Consider the following 19,691-nt stretch of genomic DNA (forward strand, 5'->3'; position numbering starts at 1 on the left):
TCCAATACATCAATAATTCTGACATAAATACAGATATACACACACACACACACACACATATATATATAGAGAGAGAGAGAGAGGTGAGTTATTATACAACCTCTTACWTTTGTACAACCAATACAACTCAATCTCAACCGTTCATTTAATTTGATGAATATGTAATTTCATAAAAATTTTGATTGTTTACTAATATAAAGTATTGATCATAATTAATGAACCGTATTCATATTTCATAAATATTTAAATCATAATAAATGAATTTTCATTATTTACATAAATATTTCAATTTATTGAGTTGCATTGGTTGTACAAATGCGATTGGTTGCATTTGAAACAAACTCTCTCTCTCTCTCTCTATATATATATATATATGCCAAAAATCATATAATAAAAGAAGTTATGGTAAAAAGTCTAAAAAAAAATTTAAACTTTTGGTCACTTTTAATCTTATGTCCACCAATGAATTATATTTTAAAAGAGAAATTATATGATGCATCTCAATGTATCTTATTAATTTTGATATTCAATTATGATTAATTCCAAAAAGAAGAAGATATTTTCTTATATATAATTATAATTTAAATAAAAATAGTCAAATCGAAACGCACATGACACACACACCATCCACCTCCTTCCAAACTGCCAACCCCTCGTATTTTCGTCAACCACGACCTACTCATGTTTTTCTCCTCTAATTTATTATTTATTAATTATTGATTAATTTGGTATTCAAAATAATCTCTCCAAACCCAAAAAGTAAAGAGTTGATTGCAAATTAGAATCTAAAAATCCCAAAATTAAACCACAATCAATTGACTAAATTCCATATTATATCAACATATGGAAGACCAAAACAGTACCATTCATCATCATCTTCAAAAAAAAAATCAAATTAATTAATCAATAAGAACACAATAGAATCGAATAGAATTTTAAACCCAAGATATGGAATTTGATTCCAAAGTCTTGTACCCTTTAGATTTCCATGGGAATTGAAGCAAATTCAAAGTAATTACGATCTCCGATCTTTGTTTTTGAAGCTAATTAGGGGGAAAAAGAGAGTGATTTTTTGATGAAATTACGATGATTCTAAGATGAGCCCAGAAGTTTCTGCCACAGAAAGGGCGTGATTATGATCTCCTTCGTAGGTCACGATTAACATCGTTGGATCATCCAATGCTCTTTCTACGTGTTTACGAGCTGGGCATCCTCTTACGCTGCTGCACTTGTAATACCCTCTGTCAATTTTGGGCAAGAAATTCAATTAGCCCCATTTCAAAATTGATTAAAAATGCTGGTTTCATCTCTTAACCATTTCCGTAATTTGAAGAGATCAAAGCGTAAATTAGTGGACTAACACCTTCGGAACCTGTAACTTGCGCAGACAGACCGATATCTGTTTCACAGATTTGGTCTGCGGGTTTAGACCCTCCATAGATTACAGGATTGAAGCTTGTGTTGACATTTTGTTGAAACCAGAAGATACTATTTTAACTAGTTGAAGCTTTGAAATGGGAATTTACCTGGGATGTGGAGATCCTTTAATGGGTTTCTGGCCGTACTTTCTCCATGAGTAATCGTCCGGTGGAATATCGGCGAGTTTCATGCTGATTGCTTTAACCCTAATTACCCTCTTCATCCTCAGCTTTCTGTAATTTGGGAACGGTTTTGAAATTAATTTGAGCTGATGGGGAAATCGATATGGGTAGAAATGAAAATTAAATGGGAATTTGTTAAAAACAAATTTACCTTCTTTTGGAACAGTGACAACGGCCGGAAGAACCGCCGCTGCACTTGCCGGAGGCGCCATTATCCGATGAGCTACACTTTCGTTTCAAACAAGACGAAGAACATAAAGGAGGTTTACCACCGGCCGACAGCTGTTTGCTGTCGGAATCTCCGGTCAACGACGACATAAACGAGCTGGTTCTAGAAGCCGCATGAGAGTAGGAAAAACTAATCGTTTTAGGCAAAGAATCCTTCCTTTGAAACACCGCCGGTTGATTACTGGTAACCGGAGCCGGCGGCGGTGGCGGCGGAACAAAAGGTACCTGTTGTATAGGTGTTGGACAGTAAACCTTAGTCTCACCTTCCTCCGAAACGACCTCGTCTTGTTCGTGGTCTTTCATTATCTTCTGATCCTGAAAACGACCATTACTCACCGGAGCTCGTCGGAATCGGGCATGGCCAGTGAGTTCCCGACTAGGTCGACCCAACAGAGATATAACTCGTTTGAACTTAGTAACAGCAACGTCGGCGACGGCTTTATAATCGACCGGCGACTGTTGTTGTTGAGACTGCGATTGAGAAAGAAGACGGATAAGCTTTTGGACGCTTTCGAGGCCGGAAGCAGCTTCTTGGACGACGTTATTTTCGGCGGAGGCGGTGGTGGTTGTGAAACCCATGATGAGATCGACGGCCATGGCGATTTAGACCATCAAAAATGGTGGTTTTGTTTTAGTGATAATGGAAGCGGTCAAAATGAAGAGATGGGTGAGGTAAAATAGGCGAAGAGAAGGAGAAAAGTAAGCAGTGGGTGACTGACATGTCATTTTATCATTTCTGCTTAGTCAAAAGTAGGTATGAGTAAGATCCAACCACATAGTCCACCCCCCTTTTATTTTATTTTCACTTTTTCTCTCTATTTATTTTTTTAATTTATTTTTTAATTATTTACCAAAATTGAAATATCCAGTATTTATTTTACTTTACATTAAAAATAATTATTTATATTATTAAAAGTAATGTTGGTATTTAATTTAGTTTTTAATTATGAGATGAAAAAAGTTTACTGCTACGAGCATCTTCAGTAGTAGGTTTTTATTAGTAAAAAAATATAAATCCCATAAGAAATTACTTTTACGGAGATTTTATGAATCACTCACGGTTTTTTTTTAGTTTTTGTACAAGAATCTTGGTTTTACCTTAAAAACTGCGTGAAATATTATTTTATTGGTTTTTAATGATAATAAAGTAAATGGGACTCACGAAAAAAGGTCTTGTAAGAGTATCTCTGACATATTTTTTAAAATATAAAATGAGGGTTTATTGTTTAATTTGATCCGACAAATTCTCTATATTATTATCTGAATTAAAGTGAAAAAAACTCCAAATTTAGAGAATTTTCTAAAATTTAATGTGAGGAGAGAGAATATATTTTTTTATTCATTTTTACCAAAGAAATTGATTTACTATTATTTTATATAATGTTAATGATAAAATTACAGAACATTTTAATAATACAATTTTTTATATAATGTTAATGATAAAATTACAGAACATTTTAATATTACAATTAATGTTGAAATATTTAAAATAGAGAATTTATTAGAGATGAATATCATATTTTTAAAGATTTTAATTTTTGGTTCTCTATTTTAATTAAACTACTTCATGCTAAACAAACCTCATTACTGGTTCCATACTCATACATGTTAAGATCATAGTTATCTTTTTACATCCATCATGTTAAAACTGATAAAACCCAATATTTGAACAGATGAGATTGCAATATTGATTATAACAGGTAATCTAAAAAGAGAGCCCCTACGTAATAAATCTCATACGCTCTTTTACTGCCATTCAATATTTAACACGTGTTAAAATTATACTTTTTTTTTTATATCTTTGATGTTAAAACTGATAACAAAACAAGATCTGAAGGGATGAGATTGCAACATTGACCATAATAGGTAAACTAAAAGAAGGGTCCATCTCTAATAAGTCTTGTACAAACTTTCCTATCGATTCTATATTCATACATATTAACATCAGATTTCTCTTTTAGTTTCTATGTAGAAACTAATAAAAAACATATGTGCTAGGAGAAGATTTCAACATTGACCATAACAGGTAAACTTAAAAGAGGGTCCATCTGTAATAAATCTTGTTCAAAATTTCCTACGATTTAATATTTATACACGTTATAGTATACATACATACATACATACAAATATATATATATATATATAGAGAGAGAGAGAGAGAGACATACAGACTTGCGATCACTTGAGACCACTTTTTCCTGTGAATGTGACATTCACAGTGTTTTTACTGTGAATGTAACGTTCACTGTGTTTTTGCTGTGAATATTCGACTCATTTTACTTTCACGACGTTTTACTTGAAATTTTAAGTGTAAAAAAGTGGTCTCACATATATTATGAAAGCAAGATAAAAAATAGTGGATTTAGATTGCAATATTGATCATAATAAGTAAAGTAAAAGGGGTCCATGAGTAATAAATTATATAAAAAATAATTAATATTTAATGTAATAAATAATGAAAAATGTAAAAGAAAAGTGAAAGCAAAAGGTCAAAAAGGGGAAAGAAATAATTGAAGGGAGGCATATGGCGGAAGAAATACGGTGAGGCTAAATATATTTAATTGCTGAACCAACCTTTGACCTTTCTTTTCTTCTGTCGTGACTCTTCTAGTCAACCAACAATTTCTGGCCGTTGGATCACTTTCTCCATACAAGATGATTTTATTCTATGTTTTCATTTATTTTGTCTTATTAAATCAATAATTGTAATAATAATAATTATTAAATTTTAGGTAAAAAACTATAATAACAGTTAAAAGAAATAAAATAAAATTATTTTTTTTATTAACCTGGATATTTGGCCTGTTATATCAGTTGACTAATCTCAAGACAACCATTTGTTTTGCGAGTAGCACAGAGTCGTCACCGCATTTGAATTTTCGTAGCCACAAGAGGATTTTTATTCTTTCTTGGATTTGAACATAGGACTTCCAAACACTTTTGACATTTGGAGCCCAAACTCAAACCAATCATGCCACACCCTTGTGGTTAAAATAAAAATGTTGATACCATCTTCTAACAGGTATGTTATATATATATTTAAATATTTTTTCTTTTTTTAGAGAACAGTTTAGTATAACTATTGGATCAAACTTTTCATAAATCTTTAAATCTTTTAAAATAACATAGTTGTTGGAGATGATATGGATTATTAAAGAGTAACGATTAAGGTCCCGTTTGGTTTGCAGGAATGAAATGGATTTGGATTTCAAATTTATTATATCATATTTGGTTTGTTGGATTGTCCGGATTTAGAATCCTATGATTTAATTGAAATTCTACATTCATAGGATTTTGAAATTCTTAAAAGGCCTTTGGGATTTCATGAGATTTAAATGTTTAAAACAATGTTTAAAACATTTTTTTAAATAATGTTTAATTATTTATAAATAATGGAATCTAATTTCATTTCAAATTCTACAAACCAAACACATAAAGGATTTCGAATCCATTCCAATCCAAATTCCCATATGACCCTCAAAAAACAATCCTACAAATCAAACACATCCTAAGAGCATTTTCACCATTGGTTATGCTCTAATTTTTTTGTAATATCAAAATGTCTAAACACAATTACATTCAGCTCTAACATCTATTCTATTTTAGCAGTTTTAACATTAACTATATTAATAACATATTCAACACATTTAATAAATATTATTTCTTACCCTACACATTTAATTTCAATATTTTTTATTTGTGGAAAAAAAATTTAAAATATTATTTTTCAATATTTTATAATGTTTTAGATTTTTCTGAATTTAGAGATTTCCACCAAAAGGTTTGTAAATTTTATAAATTCTAAAAATTAAAAGAATAAAAAAATCTATTAAAATCATTATATTATGACGATCCAACAAACATGGTTAAAAAAGGATAGTTATAGGTATATATTTTAAAAAGATTACTTATTTGTTAAATAAAAAATTCACGAAATATAAACAAAATTAATGCAAGTAAATCAATACTTGTAACGTAAGTTTTATTGAGAAAAAAAATAAGAGTAAGAGATTGTTTGTTTATCTTTTAATAGTTTTGTTAAGATACAGTCTTTGAATCGTTAAGAGATGAATTTTGTTTAGCAAAAAAACGTCTCTTATTATTTCTAAAACAATCTGAATGATTTGGCATCGTAGGCCTCCTTAACCATTCAACACCCTAATTTCGTTGTAAATAATTACCGAATAATTATATTTTATTTTACATTATATCATAAAAGTCTTTTAATTATTCTGACACGACCGCTGTTTGGCAATTGCTAGATAGTTTGGTGCAGAATGATTAAGTGATCAGAATGATTAAGAGACTCATGATATAGTGCATATAATGGAATTAGGGCTCCTAATGGTTAAAGAAGATCCAAGATACAAAATAATTTAGAGGGTTTTAAAACCATTAAGAAGCAAAAAATTTTGCCAAACAAGATTCATTTTTTAATAATTCAGAGATTATTTCTTAATAAAACTATTAAAATGTAAAAAACAAGATAAATGGATATAAAGACACGTGAGGGGCACACGGGGTGAAGGAGACAAAGTTGGTGTGTGGAGTTTCAAAGACGTCGCAGAAAAAGTCAAAGAAGGGCGCTGTAGCAACCATGACCAAATCACCCACTATTTTCCCATGTAAAACCAAATTATTACTTCATTTATTCTTTTTAAAATATATTTTTTTTTAATTTTTATTCTTATTTTAATACGATAAATCTAAAATCTTGCAATCAAAAAGACCCGGTCGGAGACGTGTTGGACTCTTTCTCTATTTTGACTTTTTATCGTTTCCAACACAATTTCCCCTTCTTTGCCCTTCCAATTTGAATCAAATTTTAGCTTCTTTAAAATAATATCAAGTAATATTCAATCAGTTATTTTATAATTTATTTAAAATAATAAAAAATTAATATTTAATTCCAACAAATTTTTTTATTTTAAAGATTTTAACAAGTATTATATTATTAAAATATTCTATAAATTTTTTGACACGTACAATTTTTAATAGTGAACAAAAAATTACATGATTCAATTTAAACCGACCGAACATGTAATCGAATATCTAATTGTAACATTCAAGTTGCATCAGTTGGTTTTTTTTATGACAGTCCAAAATCCAATGAAACCGAACCGATCGAATTCAATTACTCATCTGACTATCGCATTATCATCATATGATTATTAACATTTTACGATATTGTTTTTTTTTTTTTATTAATCTGGATATCCAACCCGTTATGCGAGCGGACTAATCTTAGGGCAACCACATGCTTTGCAGATAGCTTGGAGTCCCTACATTTGAATTTCCGTGGCTACAAGAGGATTTTTCTTCCTTCTTGGATTTGAACCTGAGACATCATGGTATTTTTGACATTTGGAGCCAAGCTCAAACCAATCAGACACCACCCTTGTGGTTTTTAGTTGATATGGATATATATACATAATGGTTTTTTATAAATTGTGAAAATGTACGAATAACTGGTTGAAAAATAGTTGATTAATTAATAATTAATTGAAAATTGTATCAAAATATTTGATGGATCTAATTTGATCCAATAGATAAACAATAGTAACATCCATTGAATTGGATTGGACCGAATGTCTAATGTTAATTTGATTGGATCTGATGACAAAATTCAACATCCAGTAGATGATTGGGTCGGATCAGATCTATCTAAATTAATTGGATTTTAATCGATGAACAATCTTACACTTCTTTAAAAAATTATATAAATAATAATAATTCAACCAATAATGGGAATAAATATACAGTTAATTTCTCTCTCTCTCTACAAATCAAGTTTTAGATAATTCTCGAAACTTGAAATTTTATCTACTTTGGACACCAGGGGTGAATTTATGAAGGCCACAACGATGTCCAGTACACCCATTTTGCCAATTTTCGCAAGTAAAATTTGGCTTTGTGTACATCAAACTTTGATGGTTGATTCGGAATATTAGAAAATACAAGGAATGTTAACCAACAAATCGAAAAAGTTCGATGAAATCAACCAAAAACCAAAAATAATCTTTCGAAATCAACAAAAAAACATAAAAATCCCTCTAAACGATAGAATTCAGCTAAAAAAAACATCAAAACAATTTTACAGACCTTTAATCCACTTAAAGATGCACCCACTCAGCAAAGATATTGGGATCGCCACCATTAGACACCAACCACCAATACGTATACAAATTTGTGGTATAATAATAAAAATACATACCGCTTTAATAATTTTTTATTCAAATTAGTGCGACAAAGTATGAAAACACGTCGATTAAAATCAAATGTAATCAACAAAATGGAATAACTGTTACTATAGAAAATGGTAGATAGTGAAAACCCATATAGAAATGTTGCATCTGAATGATCTAGATTTCTATTCAAATCCAAACAAATTTAATGAAACAACAATATATAAGTAATTTGTATGTAACATATGATGTATTTGTTTTTTGTACTGTCTGTGAGATAATCTATAAGGTGATTTGAGGGTTCCAAAAAATTTCCATCACAAGATTTTGTTTTGGATATGAATTCTATAACTAATTCGACAAAGGGGAGGCAACATGCAGGAGACGATTCAGGGATGGACGAGGAAGACAGGCAATTCACGCGTTGAAGCAAATCTAATGGAATCGGTGGTGATGGAAAGAGGAAGATGACGAGGAAGACGGTTCAAGCAGGAACGAATTGAAGTAATTTGGAAAGGACCCTTATCAACAAGTTAGGGAGCGTTTTTCTTCAAAGGTATAAATTGAAAAGGGTTTGGTTGAACTGATATGACTCCCCCTTGTGAACTGAACGAATAATTCATTTCTGACTCGTTAAGCCACTTTCGAACACACATAGATGACTTAACGGATGAGTCATACATGACATTAAGTCCATTAAGTCGATATCAAACAACCCTTTACTCGACGAAACCATTTATACGAATCAGGGACGTTCCAATTTTTTTGGAGGGCCTGTTATATCCTGAACTTTTGATGGCATTGCAAAAGTGATAACAAGGATACATATATGTTAAACACAAAAGGACGGCTAAATCTAAATAGAGATGGCCAAACGGCCCGGCCCGGGACCGCCGGATGACCGGGACCGGTAAGGATCGGTTATGGGACCGAAAACCGGGACCGATTGAGGTTTTTGGTAGTTTCGTGGGACCGGGACCGACCGGGACCGGTTATGGGACCGACTATGGACCGGCCCGGCCCGGCCCGAAAATTCAATTAATTTTATAAATAAATGTATTTTTAAATAATTTTATAATGTATTTTTATAAGAAAACGTAATTTTAATTATATTAAAACGCATTTTTAAAGTGTATTTGAGTGACCCAATTGTAAATTTTATAATGTATTAAAAATATATATCATTAAAAAAATAAAATAAAAAATCTTATTTTTTTAATGAAGGACCGGTTGGGACCGGGACCGGGACCGGCGGCCCATAACCGGTTATAAAGTACCTATACCGGTCCTATCATTTTCGATCGGGACCGGGACCGGTTATGGCCGGTTATGAGAATGGTGAGGACCGATTGGGACCGGCCCGGGACCGGTTTTTGGCCATCTCTAAATTTAAACGATCAACAATTTGAACCTAATCTAAGCCTAAACCATATTTGAATATAAACTTAAGTAATTAACAATTTGAACCTAAGCAAATTGAGTTATAGCTTTACACAGATTGATGAAAATGCCTAAACATATGTAAAATTGGGTCCCAAAATTTTGAAGGTCATGATCAAAATCTCACACTTAACATACTAAAATACAACCTTGGTGCGAATCAACCCTCTTACCTCAATAATACTTACAAGTTACAACTTAATTTGGTAAATAGGCCCAACCCAAATACAATTGAAAAAGCCCAATCCAACTCTTAACGGCCCATTATCTTCACTTCTCACTTCTCGATAGAGATGGAAATTTGATCCGTGGGGATCAGGATTTCCTGTTTTTTTCAGGTAACAAGGTGGGGACAAAGATTTATTTTCATATTCGAAGCGAGTCAGGGCGGGGTTGTGGATAGCATTACCCACCCCTAATTCGACCCAAAATAAAAAAATTAATTTATTTTATGTATGTATATGATGTCTGTATAAATAAATACATATGTATACATTTGTTATTAAAATGATAAATATGTTTGATTTTTTCAATCTTGATAATTTACTGATGATTTATATATTTTTTACTAAATGGGTATCCAACGGATTACCCAAACCTGTTCGGGATTAACCGGGCGGGGGGAGGGGACTAGGCATGGGAATAGGGCGGGGACCTGTCCCCGACTACTTATCTATATCCCCGTCTCCGTTCCCATCCTCGTCGGGGAATATAATCCATCTTCATCCTCAACGGGGAAACGGGGATTTTTTTTTCCGTTTATATAAGTTTTTTTAAATTAAATATGTGAGAGACCATGCATGTTTAAATCTCAAACATTTTCAATAAACCTAAAACCAAAATGAATTTAATTTGATACAAAAAAACCACAATATCGTATATGAACTAATAACCTAAAACCAAAAAAGTTTAATTAAATCCAAAAAATACTTAAAGTCACGTGTACTAAAAGATATTGAGTAATATAAAATCATATCGAGTAATATACAAAACTTATCGAGTAATTGTATTTTGACTTGACATCCAAAATATTACATATTAATATGAAAAAAAACAATTTAGATTATAAACCTAGTTAGAAAATAAGAAATTATGAACTACCGTTTTAGTTGAAATAAATAATATACACATATATATATATAATTTATTAATTAATATATATAACGGGTACGGGGCAGGGCAGGGAGTACCATACCCATCCCCGTCCCCATCCCCGATTTAGCGGGGAATACCCGTCCTCGATCGGGGCGGGTGGATCGGGTTCTTCGACGGGTCGGGGCCCATTCTCATGCTTAGAGGGGACGGGGGGCATAAACAAGGATCGGGGATGCATTACTCTCCCAATACCCGCCCCGTTTCCATCCCCACTTCTCAGTTCTCGCGCAAATTCTACATATTTAGTTTTATTGCAAATTAATAACAATTATATTTATATAAACAAAAAAATAACATTTTCAAAATAACCGACTTCTTAATAGTTTTATATTTGAAAAGTTAATATTTGAAACTTAATCAAGGAGTGATTCAATCTGCATTCTCCGATTAATTATTCGATCATTAAGACTTTAAATAACAATAAGTGGTTGAATAATTTATTTTTATTTAAATTATTAAAAATTAAATAATTAACTATTAATCATTTGAGAACCCCATATACTGTGATAACTGTAAGAATTATTGTTGTAAGATATAGTTTTACATGATTTTTTCCATGTAAAGCTAGAATTTTATATATTGATTAGTATATATATATATATTTGTTTCATAATGTGTCTGTTTTATGTATATTCAGTTCATAATGTAAAACTTTTTAGTTGAATTTTTTCTAACAAGCACATGAAAAATGTTCACATTGTAAAACCAATTTATTATAATCAGTATACTAAATCAAAATCGCAGATGGAAAAAGATCATGATACATCGGTTCTCAAAATTATCATAATTTTATGGGTTTTCAAATAAAGACCCTACAAAATTTATTATCGAATGGTAAAATAAAATAATTTTATATATTATTATTATTTTATTTATTAATTACATATTTGTGTCAATTATCATTTAAATTTAACAAATTCAAACTGAAGACTGAAAAATATATAGTTAACTAACAAAATAAAATAAATGGTAATTGAAATTATAATAACCACCACTCTTTGTTTTTTTATTTTATAATTAAGAATATACTATATTTTTTATTTAAGCTTGATGAAAATAGTGAAAATAACCTTTTGTATAATTGGGTTTAACGGAAAAAGTCAACGATCGTTAGATAGATGGACTAAAATCGTTGAGAATTTATAAATGTGAAGAACCAAATTCTAATTTCTAAAACTTAGGGACGATATATGTTGAAAATTATAAATGGGGATCGAAAAATTAAACTTTACTCTTTTTGTTATAGATTTATAAATTAAATTGGAGGTTCAATAAAATCGTTTTTAAGTTGGTGTGTCACAACCCCATGTCCCATATTTTTAAAACTTATGGTAATATCATAGTTTTGTACATTTATAAGTAACATGAGTTTTTGGATGATTTGAGCCAAATAATGATGTTAAAGAAGCTGGGTTTGACTCGAATTAAGTCAAAGTAACCTGTTATACGTTGGAAATTGTTAGTAACAATTGTGACAAGATGGTGTATAGGCGTACACGGGTTAGATTAACCGACCAGAAGTATGAGGATGTTTCAATAAGCCAACCCAAGAATTACTTTAGCATATAACATCTTAACCTGTTTCAAAACGTCTTTTTTAATTGTGCAACCCAATTTGTTCGGTTAGATTGGTTTGGATTTGGGTCGGTTAAATTATACATAATGCTGATCAGTTGGCTTGATTAAAACTAAAACACAAAAAAAAAAGAAATTTAAGTATTAACGGTTAGACAATATCCAAGTATAAGTGTTAATATAAATGATTCCAAGATATATATTACCATAAAAATATGAATTTAACTGAATCCATGACGTTTTTGGTCTTTTGGATATCAATGATAAATAGATGATTTGCAATTTTAGACTTATGGGTTGTTTACTATCCGTTTACAAGGTAAAAGGTGCTTACTGAATGAGAGATGTTTAGTGTTTACCAATACCCTTTTATTGGTCCACGATTTTTTTTTTTTTGATTAACCAGGATATCCAACCCGCTATGCGAGCCGACTAATCCCAGGGCGACCACCTGCTTTGCAGATAGCTCGGAGTCACCGTATTTGAACCTCCGTGGTCACAAGGGGAATTTTGTTCCTTTTTTGGATCTGAACCTGAGACCTCCTGGTACTTTTGATCTTTGGAGCCAAGCTCAAATCAACCAGACACCACCCTTGTGGTTCTAGACCATGATTTTGACCTGATAAGCTACAGAATGGACTCTTTCTTGCCCACTAAGTAATTAGTGCGACTTAAATAATAGACTTACTTGGTCAGCATTTACCGCAAAACGACTTCTTAATCCATCTATATTCCACTCACTCTCCCCCCCTCTTGCTTGCTCGTGTTCCCCTGTTTCCTTATCCGTTTGCTATTCTTTTTTTTTTTTTAGAAAAATATGTTTGCTTTCTCACATCTCCTGCTTGTTTTTGCTCTCGTTGTGCGTCTTAAATTAGGTTTCATTGCATATGTTGTGCGGATTAGATTTGGTTGGTTCTATTTTCTTGTAGGTCTTAAGTGTTTTCGTGGTGCTTGGTTTTGTGGTCCATACCTAACAATTTGCATCTTTAGATTGTAAGTGTTGTTATTGAACATAACAAAGATCAAGAATATTACCTGATAGGAAAAAAGACAATAATGATGAGTTTTACCCGACAAGTAATAGATTTGAGGTGGAATTGATGTTTCCATGGAAGATGCGTACAAACGACCGGATTATGTGCGAGTGTGTAATTTAGAGGGAATTGGACACCGAGATTTACTCCCAATTCTTAAAAGCTACTCATCATCATTCCATCATCTCCAAAAGAAGAATCTCCTGTTTATCTCCAACGAAAATGACTTCGACAATGGCGTCTCTCTCTCTTCTAGCTCTCAATTCAATTTACAAAATTCAAACCCCCAATTAGATTCATCTCTTTCGTAGATTCAAAGCATTCTTCCTTGATTTAACACCTCATTCTCATGTTAGTTCAACCCACCGCCATCATCGATTCCACTCCCCAACCACTCATCTTCTTCAACAACCATCAAATTCATCTGTAAATAGTTCAAACATCCAAATTCATCTCAGATATAGAGATTGGTCAAGTGGGCAGGAGTTAATTTGAGAAAAAAAAAAACAATGAAGCTGCAGGCGTTGCAGCAGAGCTATGCAAATCGGGGACGAAGCAACAGTTTCAGAGGTCCATCGGCGTTAGATTCGTCGGTAGATGGAGGCACCACCGCCGCCGTTAAATCGCCGGCGAGTATCTTTTGGTTGATCCTTCACTGTTTCTGCTGTCTCATTAGTCTTGTCCTTGGATTTAGGTTCTCTCGTCTTGTCTTCTTCCTCCTCTTCTCAACATCTTCCATTAATAACCTCTATACCTCCACAACGACGTCGTTTGGAACCGCCTCCGATATTGCCGAAACCCTGTCCTTTACCTCTTCCAATCGCAACCTCTCGCCGCTGGTGGTTAATAACACCTCTACTGTTGCAACTACTAGCAGAGTGGTGGTCGGCCGGCATGGGATCCGAATCCGGCCGTGGCCACATCCTGACCTGAAGGAAGTGATGAAAGCTCATAAGATAATTGAAGCTGTTCAGAGAGAACAAAGGGTTCAATATGGAATCAAAAACCCTAAAACTCTGATTGCCATAACTCCGACCTATGTTCGAACTTTTCAAGCTCTACACCTAACTGGATTGATGCACACTTTGATGAATTTGCCCTACGATGTGGTGTGGATCGTGGTGGAAGCCGGCGGCGCCACCAATGAAACCGCCGCGTTGCTGGCGAAATCAAAGCTTCAAATCAAGCACATTGGATTCGAGAAGAAGATCCCCATTTTCTGGGAAGCTCGACACAAGATAGAATCCCAGATGCGATTGCAAGCCTTGAGGTAAACTTTACCAATTCAGCTTCAAAATTCCAAGAATTTAGATTCTTAATGATGGATTTGATTATAAGTAGACCTAATTTCATGATTCAGAGTTGTGAGAGAAGAGAAGCTAGATGGGATTGTAATGTTTGCTGATGATAGCAATATGCATAGTTTGGAACTCTTTGATGATATCCAAAAAGTTGAATGGATCGGTGCAATTTCAGTTGGGATTCTTGCTCATTCGACTCATTCTGATGATGATCCATTTGAGGTTCAGAAAACCATGGATGAAAAAGATGATAAGAAATCAGAATCACCATTGCCGGTCCAAGGTCCAGCTTGTAATTCATCTGATCAGTTAATCGGGTGGCATACATTTAATTCTCGTGTATACAAAGGAAAACATGCGAATTATATTGGTGATATGGCAATTGTGTTGCCAAGAAAGCTGGAGTGGTCGGGGTTTGTGATGAACTCGAGGTTGGTATGGAAAGAAGCTGAATTTAGGCCAGATTGGATCAAGGATTTGGATATGGTGGTTGCAGGGGATGGAAATGATGATATTGAGAGTCCACTTTCTTTGCTTAAAGACTCTTCTATGGTGGAACCGCTTGGTAGTTGTGGGAAGAAAGTGATGTTATGGTGGCTACGGGCTGAGGCTCGTGCGGATAGTAAATTCCCGGCCGGGTTAGTCATCTTTCTTGAATTCATGAGTTATAACTTTTCAATAACGCACGTCTATTAGTTGATCAATATTAACCTTGGGGTAGGTTTATTTGAGAAATGTAAATATTTTGATAACCATGAGAGCCAACTATTCATGATGAATCTTATGAGAATTTATAATATAGAGATTTATGAATGAATATACATGGTATTCATGATAAATGATAGTCATGAATATTTAGGTACAATTGTCGTGAATAGTTGGTTCTTGAAATATTGCGGTTCCTAAATGAACTTTTCCCTTTAGCCTTATTAGTTGCATTGGCATCAAATGGTCGTCACTATACTATGTTCTTGTTGGCCTAGAATCATAACTACTTACAAACTTTATAGATCAATTTCATGGTGATATCAGTAGAAGTTGTGACAATTGTCGAAGGTTCTAAGGCTATGTTTGGCAAATTAGTTGATATGCTAGCTGTTGGCTAATAAGTTATCTGTTTGCTGATAAGCTGGCTGATAAACTAGCCATGCTTGATAAAAAAACTAGCTGATAAATTAGTTACATTTACTAAAAATCAGCTCATAAGCTAGATGACAATGTAAAATCATCTACAATACATTGATGAAGAAAATACTCAATACTAAGTTATTTGAAGTAGTTTTAAAAAAAAACTAGCTTATAAGTTCATGGCTTACCAACAGGGGATTTTTTCAATAAGCTCAAAAAATACGGTAGCTTATATTAGGCAAACATGGCCTAATATGATGACCTCTTTAATCCCTAAGCTTGTTGTTTGAGTGGTTAGTAAGATTGTTCATGTTTTTTATCGAAGAATAATATAAGTCTGGTTTACCGTGTTTGTCCCCCATTGAAAATTTTAGAATCTACACCATATTTGATCCGATCCATTTCATTGATCTACAAGGTATATTATATTATATATATATATATATATCTACATATATCTACATATCTATCTGAATGTATGTATGTATGCTCGTATGTATTAGGCATATCCTCATGAGCAAAATTTGAAGATCTTTTTGTCAACAATAATGAGCCAATCTTTTAAGAAATACTTCATGACAATGGTCCACCCCCTCCTCCTTTCCAATTATGTAAAATTTCCTCGCTTTCACTGATTTTCTTGCTCCATTATAGCTATGTGTTGATACAAAAGCGACCTAGAATATTCTTGAAAACTAGAGAATTGCACGAGTTTTTTTAAGTCTCACCAAGGTCAAGGTTGGTTTTCTTGCATTTTGATTTTGGGTTTCTAATCTCTCTCTCCGTGCAACAAAATTGATAACCAAATGTTAGTCTTTGAATGCACATCAACTTTTGTTATTTTAAACCACAAGGGTGGTGCATGATTGGTTTGAGCTCGACTCCAAAGGTCAAAAGTGCCAGGAGGTCCCAGGTTCAAATCCAAGGAGGAATAAAAATCCTCTTGTGGCCACGGAGGTTCAAATGCGGTGACTCTGGGCTATTTGCAAAGCAGGTGGTCGCCCTGAGATTAGTCGGCTCGCATAGCGGGTTGGATATCCAGGTTAATCAAAAAAAAAAAAAAAACTTTTGTTATTTTAGATATAAGTTTGACAATCAAACTCCACTTCTTTGTCAGGGATTTACTAAGTTCGTTTGGTTTGGAAATGACTAAGAAAGTCAACCAATGATCCTTATGTCAAAGACTAGGTGTCTCCTATCTTGAACCCGACCCCAGTTGGATTACTAATTCTTTAATATCTTTATGATTATGAACACTATATAGATTCGGTTAGAGTCGCACTATTCAAGGTTAATCAGTTATCAGGGACAAAATTGTAAATATTCCTAGTTATGTTTGTCTCTGTTTAGGTTTCTCCGAAGATTGTTTGCCTTTTTTCCAAAAGAAAAGATTGTTTGCCTTCTCCTCCTTTCATAAATATGGTATCAGAGTGCAACAAATCTGCTGCATTATAGCTTGTTCTTTCAACCTGCGATTTCTAAAATTTCTCATCATGACTAACCCACCCTCGAACTCTGGAAATCCCCCGGATCCTCAAAATCCTCCAGATCCCGGTTTTAGTTCCGGAAATCTTTCCGTGTTAGTTCTTGTCTCACAACTGGTGAGAATTACACCACTTGGAGTCGAAAAATGTCAATTGCCTTGTCTGTGAAGAACAAGCTAGGGTTTGTCGATGGTTTCATTCCAGTGCCTCAAGAAAGTGAAAGATTTGACTAACCCATGGATTCACAACACCCATTGTGATTTCATGGATCTTAAACTCCGTTTATAACGGTAGCATCATCGTTGCTTCATTTGGCTCGTGAAATTTGGTTAGATCTCAGAGACCGTTTCCAAGAGAACAATTAGAACATGATTTGATGAATTTACGACAAGGACAGGATACTATTAATATATATGCTAACATGATTTTACCATATCGGTGAAAAGTAACAACTATGTTATTAACATAATAAATAGCTCCATTAGGCTGGTTCAAATGTAAGAAGGAAAGACTCGTATGTGAATCATTGAAAAAATCCATTTAACAGTGCATATGTGAGCCCATAATGAGTACTCTGTAAGGTTGGTTCACATATGCATCTTCAGATAGATTTTTTCAATGATTCACATATAAACCTTCTCTTATTACATTCTCACGATATTTATCCTTCTTATTTGAACCTCCCACTAGCTTTATATATAGGAGATTAGTTGAGAATAGATAGCATGCCTGATTTGATACTTATTCTACGGTTCATTTAAGGATCTTTGGTAGAGACGGTTGCCTCTCGAAAGCTGATTTTGTATTTTAGTTCTCATTATTAGTTTTAACAATAACTAGTTGTGTACACTTACAAGTTGCAATGTACTGGTAGTCTGGGATGTAAATTTTATTATAATAAAAAAATAAAAAATTAATTTAATTTTTCGGTAAATATGAAAACCAGAAATTTATGGAGTATTCCCCTGTATAGTAGGACTCTAAGGGGCCGTTTACCAGATGCTTATTCGGGGAAGTGTTTATCAAGTCACATTTCTTTACCTGATTAATATGGCAAGGACCAAAAAATCTTACCTGGTAAGAGAAAAGGCACGGACCGAGAGTCTTACCCGGTAAGTGATGGCAACGAATCTTACCGCCGTTAGTGCTTACCGGGTAAATTGTTACATACGATGTCGTTTTGGTAGACAAAAATCTTATCCAATAAGTATGCAATAGAGTTGAATTTTACCGTTAAGTGCTTACCGGGTAAGTGTTTAGGTAAACGGCCTCTAACATTTATCCTGTTTTTTAACGTGTTACCGGTTGGTTTTAGTTTTAAGAAGTTGCACGTATGCAGTAAATAATTTGTAAACTTGAACTTCAAGATATCATGCATTAATAAACATTACCTAATAAGTTGTTTTCCGAGTTTTTTTTACCAAATGCTTTATAATATAGTATCGAAAATTTCCAATTCCTATGTTAAAACTCCCTACAAACCGAAGTACGCGATCCTGAACGTTGGTTTCCTTTTGTGATGCAGATGGACCATTGATCCTCCGTTAGAGGTTACCATCCCAGCAAAACGAACCCCATGGCCTGATGCTCCACTGGAACTCCCATCTAACGTAGGGAAAACGACCATCGTCACCCAAGACAACACCACCGAGAAACGTGCAACAAAAACTCGAACGCCAAGAACAAAACGCACGTCTCGTGGGAAAAGAAAACGGGAATCAAGAAACGCGGATGCACGCAGGAATTCCGGAGAAAGGATCGAAAACTAGAAAAATGGTGGGAGGGAGGAACTGAAGAAATGTTTAATAGAAAGTAAGTAAATAGAAGAAAGTGTTTTCCGTTGGAATTCTTTTTAGTTGTACTTTGTGTTATGTGCATGGGTTGGGTGGATTAATATTCAGAAAGGGACAAACATGTATAAGTTTTTGCCCCTTATACAAATCCCAAAATGGAATTTAAAGAAACACTATTTGGCATTTACCAAACGCCGCTTATCAGTAAAAGTCATTATCCTCACTTACCTTATCAGGTATATTCTCGGCCATTTCACGTCTCTTTCCTGGTAACTGCTAACTGGGTAAGAGTCTTTTCCCTTAGTTGTTGGGTAAGATTCTCGATTTTTGTTATGGTTATTTGATCAGGTAAGTGATTGTACCCTGTAAGTGTTTGGTAAATGATCCTTAAGTTGTCTCTTATGGGACCGTTTGATACATTGGATATGACTGAAGAACAAGGGTAACCCGTTTCATGTTTGGCATGACCTTATGAAACAAGCCTATATTTTAATAATATGCCCTCAAAATAAAATTTAATTTCCTTTCAAAACGTCAAATATACTTCCCTCTTTACATTTTATCCATATTTATTGATTTTATTCTCTTTTTACTGTCCTCAAAATTCATTTTTTGTACATTTTGGTTAATTTGTGTAATTTATTTATTATTAATAATAAAAGCATGATATATGAAATGTATAAGGTAAAATTTGTCCTGTTCTATCTTACCAAACCTTATCGGACAACCGGTTAAGAACCACTACCCTCACTTACCTTTCGGGTGAG

General features: G+C 33.4%; 2 protein-coding genes across 2 annotated transcripts; one reads left to right on the plus strand and one right to left on the minus strand.

The window, feature by feature from the left end:
- Positions 1–795: 795 nt before the first annotated feature.
- On the minus strand, positions 796–2,477 carry LOC112515457 (probable WRKY transcription factor 7). Its single transcript, XM_025122295.1, has 3 exons — positions 1,753–2,477; positions 1,527–1,652; positions 796–1,241 (listed from the first exon to the last, which is right to left on the minus strand). Exons 1-3 carry the CDS (start codon positions 2,424–2,426, stop codon positions 1,082–1,084), a joined length of 960 nt encoding a protein of 319 aa, XP_024978063.1. The 5' UTR covers positions 2,427–2,477; the 3' UTR covers positions 796–1,081.
- Positions 2,478–13,428: 10,951 nt separating this feature from the next.
- On the plus strand, positions 13,429–19,184 carry LOC112516027 (probable beta-1,4-xylosyltransferase IRX14). The gene is made up of 3 exons (XM_025123048.1): positions 13,429–14,488; positions 14,579–15,157; positions 18,657–19,184. Exons 1-3 carry the CDS (start codon positions 13,728–13,730, stop codon positions 18,898–18,900), a joined length of 1,584 nt encoding a protein of 527 aa, XP_024978816.1. The 5' UTR covers positions 13,429–13,727; the 3' UTR covers positions 18,901–19,184.
- The last annotated feature ends 507 nt before the right edge of the window (positions 19,185–19,691 follow it).

This window comes from Cynara cardunculus (assembly GCF_001531365.2).
Source record: "Cynara cardunculus var. scolymus isolate 2C chromosome LG 7, CcrdV1, whole genome shotgun sequence".
NCBI lineage: Eukaryota > Viridiplantae > Streptophyta > Magnoliopsida > Asterales > Asteraceae > Cynara > Cynara cardunculus.

Excerpts from the sequence above, each read along its gene's own strand:
- LOC112515457 (XM_025122295.1), bottom strand. The coding sequence starts at position 2,426 with ATGGCCGTCGATCTCATCATGGGTTTCACAACCACCACCGCCTCCGCC. Across the intron at positions 1,653-1,752 it reads TGTCACTGTTCCAAAAGAAG|AAAGCTGAGGATGAAGAGGG; the intron begins GTAAATTTGTTT and ends CCCAAATTACAG. Across the intron at positions 1,242-1,526 it reads AAAGGATCTCCACATCCCAG|AGGGTATTACAAGTGCAGCA; the intron begins GTAAATTCCCAT and ends CAAAATTGACAG.
- LOC112516027 (XM_025123048.1), top strand. The coding sequence starts at position 13,728 with ATGAAGCTGCAGGCGTTGCAGCAGAGCTATGCAAATCGGGGACGAAGC. Across the intron at positions 14,489-14,578 it reads ATGCGATTGCAAGCCTTGAG|AGTTGTGAGAGAAGAGAAGC; the intron begins GTAAACTTTACC and ends TTCATGATTCAG. Across the intron at positions 15,158-18,656 it reads GATAGTAAATTCCCGGCCGG|ATGGACCATTGATCCTCCGT; the intron begins GTTAGTCATCTT and ends TTTGTGATGCAG.